Source organism: Prosopis cineraria, unplaced genomic scaffold (assembly GCF_029017545.1).
Source record: "Prosopis cineraria cultivar Desert tree isolate PC_DT_omini unplaced genomic scaffold, ASM2901754v1 PC6, whole genome shotgun sequence".
Classification (NCBI taxonomy): domain Eukaryota; kingdom Viridiplantae; phylum Streptophyta; class Magnoliopsida; order Fabales; family Fabaceae; genus Prosopis; species Prosopis cineraria.
In genome coordinates this window covers 23,567,706-23,576,906 of record NW_026555337.1, presented here as the reverse complement: position 1 = coordinate 23,576,906, position 9,201 = coordinate 23,567,706, and the positions used below count along the sequence as shown (strand labels likewise).

The 9,201-nt window shown below is 29.3% G+C and overlaps 1 protein-coding gene across 1 annotated transcript; it reads right to left on the bottom strand.

Annotated features, from left to right (window-relative positions):
* Window positions 1-1,064: 1,064 nt before the first annotated feature.
* LOC129314012 (receptor-like protein 35) lies at window positions 1,065-7,593 on the bottom strand. The gene is made up of 5 exons (XM_054957392.1): window positions 7,316-7,593; window positions 3,230-3,438; window positions 2,873-3,124; window positions 1,621-1,764; window positions 1,065-1,081 (listed from the first exon to the last, which is right to left on the bottom strand). The coding sequence occupies exons 1-5, from the start codon at window positions 7,591-7,593 to the stop codon at window positions 1,065-1,067; spliced, it is 900 nt and encodes a 299-aa protein (XP_054813367.1).
* Between the last annotated feature and the right edge of the window lie 1,608 nt (window positions 7,594-9,201).

Sequence of the window (9,201 nt, the reverse complement as noted above, 5' to 3'; positions counted from 1 at the left end):
TTTAATCTTTGAATATATATATTATTAATCTTCACATGATTTAAAAATATTTAAGATTGAATGGTGCTGTATGGTACACACAAGTTCCTCACAATAATGATATAAAGAATCAATATTTCTTGATATAAAGAAAACATTTTGTAATTTTAAAGTTTCATGAAAGGTGTTAAAATGATACAATTATTGATGGTTGAAAATATAAAAAAATAAAAAAAAGATCACTGACTTTTGGAATGTATCCCGTGAGAAGATAATGTTATAAGTGAAGCTGTTACTAGTACATCCAAATCATTTTACATGTGCTTCAATAAAGTTGCCAAAAATGAAACCCCGTCATAAATTCCACAGAAAAAATTAAATATTATATTACAAAACAAAAAACATGCAGTCAATATAAATTTAATGTCTTGAATCATAATATAATTCACAGGCCAAATACATCATATTGGCTTTTTTATACAATATATGGTATATATGGATAAATTTTGTTGGGAAAATATAATATGTCATTTAAATTTTACGTATGTTAAACTTTGTAACTATATTCAATGTTGTTGAACAATTTTTCAGGAAGATATGACATCTAAAAGACTAAATATAAAACTTTAGATGACATTTTGTTAATGTCTTCCTAAAATAAAAATACTTAATAAGTACATATATCTTTCAAGATATACTTGTTGCAATTTTTAGTTTGTACAAATAGATTGATCCATGCAATATACAAAAAGAAAAAAGTTATGTTGGAGTGCGATTGAACTAAGAGAATCAATGATAATTTTATTAACACTTGACGTCGTTGGTATGAATATGAACCACATTTTGAACATTGCCTCACATCTGAATTCTAACAACAGTAATGTTTCAAAAACCATTAATTATAGAGGACTTTAGATTGACCAATTAATGAAAGTTAAAACTGGAAGCAAAGCCAAATATTATAGTTGTATCATGGTAGCTAGCATAGAAAATGTGAAATATTGTTGATCTTGCAGTAAAAACTTTTGCAAATCAGCAGCATATTATATATTGTTCATTTTATCCAACTTTAAAACTAAAGGATTTCAGCAAGTCCCTAGTTCTAACCATTATTTGCAAACAGTAATTAAAAAGAATTATTCAAATATAAAAATAGATGATCTAGAACACGAAAAAATTTATAAAGAAAAGGAAAAAATAGGAAGAGAATACACACACACACAGAGAACAACTCAAGAAGGGGGAAAATATAGTAGCTAGAACATCATAATTTGATGAAAATTACCTAGTAAATTTCCTGGAAAAAATTAACGCCTAAATATATTAAATTTCAATTTGTCACACATCAATTATATTGAGAATATTTTCTACTTATTTGGTAAAGATATGAGAAAAAGTTTTTTAATGCTCCAAGTGTCCTTGTATGGTAAATCGTTTTTAAGAAAATCTAGCTTTTAAAATTTAGAAGATATATTTCAGGATTATCCTTATTATGTAAAGTTGTTAAATAACAACTTGTAGACCCTTGCTTCTAGTGACATGCCCATATATATTTATATGGTATAGCTCTTGAATGAACTTTTTCAAAAATTAACACAAATTGATGACAAAATTTCACATTATGATTTGTTGAAAGTATACCTTCTATGTTATTTTCACCAAGTTCTAGCTCGTGAAGTTTTGCCAAGTTTTCAATATTCCTTGGTATTTGGCCAGACAACTTGTTAACACCTAGATATATTATTTTCAGATTTGTGAGAGCACCAATTGTTTTGGGAATATATCCTACAATATGATAATCAAAAAACAATATTATTATGAGTTCTCATGTATGAGACAATTATGATAAAAGAAAGATAAGTAATAAATGTAAATTTATGAATGCTTTTTTTTTTGAAGTTATCGTGATTATGATATAAAATAATAAAGCTCTTAAATCAAACAAAAAAGTTCTATATGTAACCGCTAATTTGAGCTCTATTCAATGTTAATTATCAACCAAATATTATTGGACAAAAAAATTCATTAGCATAAATAGACAAATCTTGGAATTGGTGCATAAATGATTATATAAAAATAAAAAGAGCACCACTCTGTCATGCATTGCTGCGTTTTTCAGTGCTAAGTGGGGGAGAATGTTATAAGTTAGGAATGAAATTATTAGTTTTGGTGGAGTGTGTACCAGTAAGTTAAATTTTTATGAAAATTAATCAAATTTTTTTTTTGAATCTTTGATAAACTGTTTTCAGTGGAGTTAAACATTAAATTAAAGTGTATACTTTGAAAATTATAGGGTAGTTTTAGTAATATTATTAAATTAAAGATAAATTATTATATTTTACTCTGAAAATGAATCATAAATAGTAGCGTGTATGTGTGTGTATAAATATTACATAAAAAATATGAAAAAATTATTAAATTCATTAAATTATGTATTATTATGAATTCTAGCATTAAAAAGTGAATTATTTTTATATTATTTGCAAAAAAATTTCAATTGAATGTAAAGTTAATATGTTAATATGTTTTATTTAGAGAGAGTGTGTGTGTATTTGTAGTTTTTAAAAGTTTTATATTATTCTACATCATTTATTATCTAATAACATTATTTCTCTCTAAATCTAAAATTACTTTTAAAAAATATGGATAACAAAAATTTAAAAATAAAAAAAAACAAATGCCATAGTTTTTATATGTATATATCTACATTTAAAAAAAAAATCTCCCACCCCTTAATAACGATAGTTGAGGGAAGATAGTGAATAATTTAGCTCAAGGTAAAAACATTTAAAAGCACTTAACAATGTTGAATTAATTTACACCCATTGGAGAGTTTGGTGAATGATATATCAGATATCTAAAGTTGTTATATCACATGTTATTTTAGACATACCTGACAAGGAGTTATAAGACAGCATGATCTGCTCAAGTAGGGATAAATTAGAAATTGGAGGTATTATTCCTGAAAGGTTGTTTGAAGATACGCGTAAAATCTTCAAACTCTCAAGTCTTCCAATCTCAAATGGAATGGAACCTTTTATAAAATTGGATTTGCATTCCAAGCTCTTCAACTTTGACAAATTGGATATACTTGGAGGAATAAGACCTTCAAACCCATTATTGTTGAGAATCAAGTGTTGAAGTGCTGACAAGCTCCCAATCCAAGTTGGGATTACTCCATTGAATGCATTATAGCTCCAGTTGAGAATTTCCAACTTGCATAGTTAGAACAACTCTTTTGACAACTCACCATAAAAGTTGTTGCGATGAAGGTTGAGCTTCACAAGGAAAGATAGATTTCCAATTTTTGAGGATAAGGTTCCCTTAAGACTCGTTTCACTAAGATCTAGGATCCTCACTGTCCCATAATTAGAATCACATGTAACCCCTACCCAATTGCGGATGGAAGAAGAGTTGGACCAATAATCCAAGTGACTATAAGGGTCTCTCACAGAAAATCTAAAGGAACGAAGTGCCAATTCATCAGTACTGAAATTGGTATGACAACAAGTGGGGCGAACCATGAGACAAAGCAATAAAAAAACAACATGGAGAAGGAAAAATGAAACAAAGGTTTGCCATGGTGTATCAGAATCTTAGGTTGAAGAAGAAAGAGTAGATGGCATTATTATAAATATGCACTGAAGTTGATAAGGACAACTTTTTAGTGCTTTGGAATTAAATGTAATAATTTTTAAAACAGTCCAAATTGAAAAGACATGTCAAATTAACTTTTTAGATTATAAATTTAAAATCGGTGCCTTTACTGGTAATGTATCAGAATTGTGATGAAATGGTACGAAAGAATTTGCAAGGAGAATTCACGAATACGTTACAAAATTATCCAAAAAAAAACAAAAGAAAAGCAAAGGATATTTATCCTTATTTCGCTAATGACTTACAATATAGAATGACATTTATTTATTTATTGGCCACGTCTATGAGTTCTAATAAACTTGGCATTTTTCTTTTTTCGGCAAATATAAGGACTAGACTCCGCTGATGCAAAAATATCTTCTCCGAGGTACTAAAAGCAAACAGACCTTTCCAAATTAAATTACTGCATACATGAGAATTGAGATAGGAATCCCCAACTACTTAATTAAGTGATGGGAATTTTTACCATCCATGCTAACTTTAATTAGTTAGATTGGGCATTTTCCCTAATTGTTAGAGCTCCAATAGTCTTAATTATAGGCTCAATACTTGCACCCATGTATGCATTGAAAGTAAAAATTTTTAACGAGATTATTATAAAAACACTTAATAAAACACTTATTTTTATCAATTATAAAATCATAGGAGTGTCTTAAATATTTGAATTCAGCAAAAATAATGTACTGTCCATGCAATGTCTAACAAGTCTATTGCAAAATTATTTTGTATGTTAGAATCTTTAACAGAATATTCATAATGGTATTAAAAATTGGATTACAGTGTAGGTTTTAAAAATATAGGGGAGGCCTTGTAATTTTAGTAAAATAGAAGAAAGGTCATTGTATTTTACTCTAAAAAAATAACAAAAGAGAAGACTTAGATACTTAGCTTTATATATTTAATATGTTTTTTGTCCAATCAATTAAAACAAAGTGTCCTCCTATATATTGAAGGCAGTTTAAATATATAAACTTAAGTATATACATCCTTACTTTTATCAAATTCAACTTAATTATTATTCAATTTATCAATTGTTGCCTACCAAACGTACGTTGCCATTTCTTATTCTTTTCTCCAAGAAATTTCTTTATTCCAAAAACAAGAAATAAAAGATACACAAAAGTATTATTAAGGATAAGTTTTTGAACTCAAATAATCAAAAGTAGTACTACTAATTATGTTTTAAGAGAGATTTAATTAAATAAATTATTCTTGTAATAACCAAGTTATTGAATTTCTAATATTAATGTTTTTATTTTGTAATATTGGCTGTCACGCCCTGAAATAGGAGTGACCGGTGAGGGATGTACACTTAAACACCCATCTCTTTAAACCTCGATTAAGGAAAGTTCTAAAATAATACATTTGACTTACTATCTGCTTAATTGTATACGTGTAACTTTACTTTTCAAATAATCAAAATATCAACTTTTTGTAAAAATTTTGACACACCTTCCATATAAGTAGGATCTCTTAAAATCTTTACAACAAAAATTTTACAATTTATACCAGCAATATGGAGTTCTATTCCTCAGCAACAGATAGACAATATAACAAATAAAATTAGGACCCTAACTATAGTTTATGTGGACACCTAATTATATTTTCATGGCATAATTCATAAATTCATATTTACATAAATAGGAAATATTTACAGAATAAATCTCCACCAAACTTAGAAAAATTCTCTCAGTGGAAGCAAGATGTACAATATCAGCTACACTATCTGAGACTAAAATAACTTTTCAACGAATAATGACCCAACTATAACATTTTTGCAAAATTAAGGTGAATAAAATATAATAGTTACATAAATTAAAGAGAAAATAATTCAATGCAAATGAATTTGTAAGCGCAGAATAAAAGTTTTATACAACTTCAATATCAAGAACTTAAAATCTATAACAACAAAGAAGCTTTAGTATTTAATCTTAACAAGTCAAAATAATTAAATAAATACATAAATGAAAAAAACAACATTTGCAAATTAAAACCATTAGCGTATAAAATCATCAATTAAATAGAAAAAATTCATATTTAGGAGATTTATCAAAACAATTCACAAACGTGGACACACAGTTCACGAGGGTAAATAACCAAACGTGGCTTATGCTGCGAAGATAAACGTGGCATATAGTACACGAGAGTAAGTAACCAGACGTAGTCGAAGCCATGAAACAAACATGGACACACAGTCCACAAGAGTAATACTAACCAAATATGGCTTAAAGCCATGAAACAAATGCAGGTCCGAGACCCACGAATAACAAAAGTGAATATGATGCTCATGAAAGTCGAGCTAGCTAGTCATAACCATAGCGCACCAAGGGCTAACAGAACTACCGTTAGCAACCAGTGTCATGAATAAAATCTCCCTTCAAATTCATTTTCAAACATGCAAGAAAATCATCAATATAGAAATATAGTTCCTATTTTCAAAGTCAAACTCGCATGAATAGCTTTGAGCATTAAAAACTTGCAAAAATAAAATTTCATGACTACTATCCATGCATGCATTTGTTGAGTAACCAAAATTACCATAGCTGATAATAATCTCAAAAATCTTGAAAATATATTTCGTAAGCAAAAATACTCGTACATGCCATGATATGAATATTCTTCACCATCCCTTTATAATCTCAAAAGATAAAGTAATTTAATCAACAAGTAATAGTGCTAGAAAAACATATATATTAGTAACTACAAATTGTTGCAATTAATATTTGATAAAAAGAAATTTACAGTTATATAAGTTGATTGAGATGTTATCCACTTACCTAATAAACACCCAAGATAATAGTTTGTTCCTTATAAACCTCTCAATTGTCCTTTAACTACTCTATTACCTAGACAAGAATAACAATAAATTTCTTTAGCAATAACTGTACTAAATAAATCTACATCAATTATTCAACAACCTGATGTCTTGCATAATACATAATAAAGTTTGACTTGTCCCTAAGCCACCAGTCATTTAAAATCTACATCCTTATTTATTTTATTCTTTTTACCAAACCTACCATGTGCTTTTAAGCAAATTCCTTGATGATTTTCCTAGCTTTAATATAGAAAATAACTAGCTCTCGTATTGTCATGTAATCCATGATACCTTCATCCCACTTGGTTATCTTAATAGATTGCAAGATCATCTCTTGTTCGAATATTTCCAATCACCAACTCTAAAATTATGCCGCTTCCCAATAAATCAATTCCTCGTTAAGAACCAATTTAAACTTAAACACCCATCCCTTAAAACCTAATGTAATGACCCAAAATTTTAAAATTAAATAAATTTTCTCCTAATTGATATTTGATTTATTTATCTTAATTTTAGGACAAGTGAGGAATAGTAGTTTAGCGAAATTGATATTGGCTACTTATATGAAGATTTAGAGTTCGAATCTCACTTCAGTTAAATGTTAGTTTATTTTCTTTTATTGGGAGAAAGTGCTAAAATGCCTTTGCCTTTTATTATAGAATATAATAATAATAATATAAAAAATCTGAGGGATCTTCATTTGTAATTTTCCCCCCAACTCTTATATATTATTTTTGTTTCCCTCTTTGTCGGTGAGCTACAGACCAGAGGGAGAGAGAGGCTTCAACTTTTCATCTGGAAATTTTGGCCATCTCAACCCTTCACTCCACCATCTAGCTCGTCATCAGTGATGTGGGTCACCGGTGATATTCTCCTTCCCTTCTGTTCTTCGCTCCTTCTCCTCTGTTTGTTTCTCTGTTATGGGTGTTATCCGAACTTCTTTTTTCATCTGAGAGCAAGAGAGATTCATTGCTCAGAAGCTTCAAGTCATTCGATCTAGCCACCTCTTTCTTTTTTCTATTCAACATGCTATTGATGAGAATAGGAGTTCCGCTTGCCATTGCTGTGATGTCCGCCCAGACCACAGCATTGTGGTGCAAACCGAGTTCTTCCCTCCCCTGTTCTGTGTTGAATTTCATCTGTTTCTTTCCTTGGTCTGTGCTTGCCGTGAATCTCCACTTTTGAGCATGGGTGTCGAAATTTTTCTCCTTCCCTGCATTATCACTGTTCTCACTGGTTCGGTGTGGCTGTGGGCACTATTGTTGGTTCATGATCTTCCACCTCTGTTGTTTCTGTTGATTTCTTCTTGTTTTTTTTTTTTTTACCTTTTCTATTGAGGTTGAATCCAGGCAGAAGCCTAGAATTTTTCCCTTCATTGAATCCCCTGTGCGCGCGTGTTTTAATGATGTTGTAATTTGTTCCTCCTTGATGAATCTGTGTGTGTGTGATAGAATGATTAGTGCAAATTTATATTTATTTTCTGTTCAATGTGCTATGTGAATTTATTTGAAGGTAGTCATAGTGTGGTTAAGCAAGCTAGAATTTTGTTTATGGAAGAAGAGAAAGTAGCGTGGGCTTGAATTTTATTAAAATCATATTAATCTTGTGGAAGGAATGAACTTGGGATGCTTGAATAAGTTATGTATTGATGCTGTATAAATGTTGAAGGAATTGTGGGATGGGATATGAAGGAAGAGCTTAGTATTAAAATTTGAACATTGATGCCTACAAGATATTGGATAAAAAGTTTGTTAGGGGAAGTCTTGTTTGTTCATGTTTTTTTCTTAAATGTCAATAATTCTCATAAAACATAGTTGGCTCGGATGCTAATTACTTGAGTTTAACTTGAGTGTTGTGAGAGATTTTGTCAATTATAAAGCTAATGTTTTATTAGTTGAATTCTTGAGAGTTGTATGATTGGATAGAGAAGTGAGTATGTAAAGTATTGAATGAATTGAAAAAAGAAATTTAAATTGAGGTTTGGTTTTTTTTTTTGGAGTCTAAATTGGTTCTAAATGAGGAATTGATTTATTGGGATGTGGCATAAATTTTAGAGTTGGTGATTGGAAATATTTGAACAAGAGATGATCTTTCAATCTATTGAGATAACCAAGTGGGATGAAGGTATCATGGATTACATGACAATACGAGAGCTAGTTATTTTCTATACTAAAGCTAGGAAAATCATCAAGGAATATGCTTAAAAGCACATGGTAGGTTTGGTAAAAAAAATAAGGATGTAGATTTTAAATGACTAGCAGCTTAGGGACAAGTCAAACTTTGTTTTGTCCTAGGCAAGACATCAAGTTGTTGAATAATTGATGTAGATTTATTTAGTAGAGTTATTGCTAAAGAAATTTATTGTTATTCTTGTCTAGTTAATAGAGTAGTTAAAGGACAATTGAGAGGTTTATAAGGAACAAACTATTATCTTGGGCGTTTATTAAGTAAGTGGATAACGTCCCAATCAACTTATATAATTATAAATTTCTTTTATCAAAATATTAATTGCAACAATTTGTAGTTACTAATATATATATGTTTTTCTAGCACTCTTACTTGTTGATTAAATTACTTTTTCTTTCAAAATTATAAAGGGATGGTGAAGAATATTCATATCATGGCATGTGCGAGTATTTTTGCTTACGAAATATATTTTCAAGGATTTTTGAGATTATTATCAACTCTGGTAATTTTGGTTACTCAACAAATGCATGCATGGACAGTAGTCATGAAATTTTATTTTT

What these genes read in the sequence shown, in the direction of transcription:
- LOC129314012 (XM_054957392.1), bottom strand. Translation starts at nt 7,593, where the DNA reads ATGAAATTCAACACAGAACAGGGGAGGGAAGAACTCGGTTTGCACCAC. An exon ending in AGGGAAGGAGAATATCACCG is followed by an intron (nt 3,439 to 7,315) that starts GTGACCCACATC and finishes TCGTTCCTTTAG; the next exon opens with ATTTTCTGTGAGAGACCCTT. An exon ending in TCATCGCAACAACTTTTATG is followed by an intron (nt 3,125 to 3,229) that starts GTGAGTTGTCAA and finishes GGAGCTTGTCAG; the next exon opens with CACTTCAACACTTGATTCTC.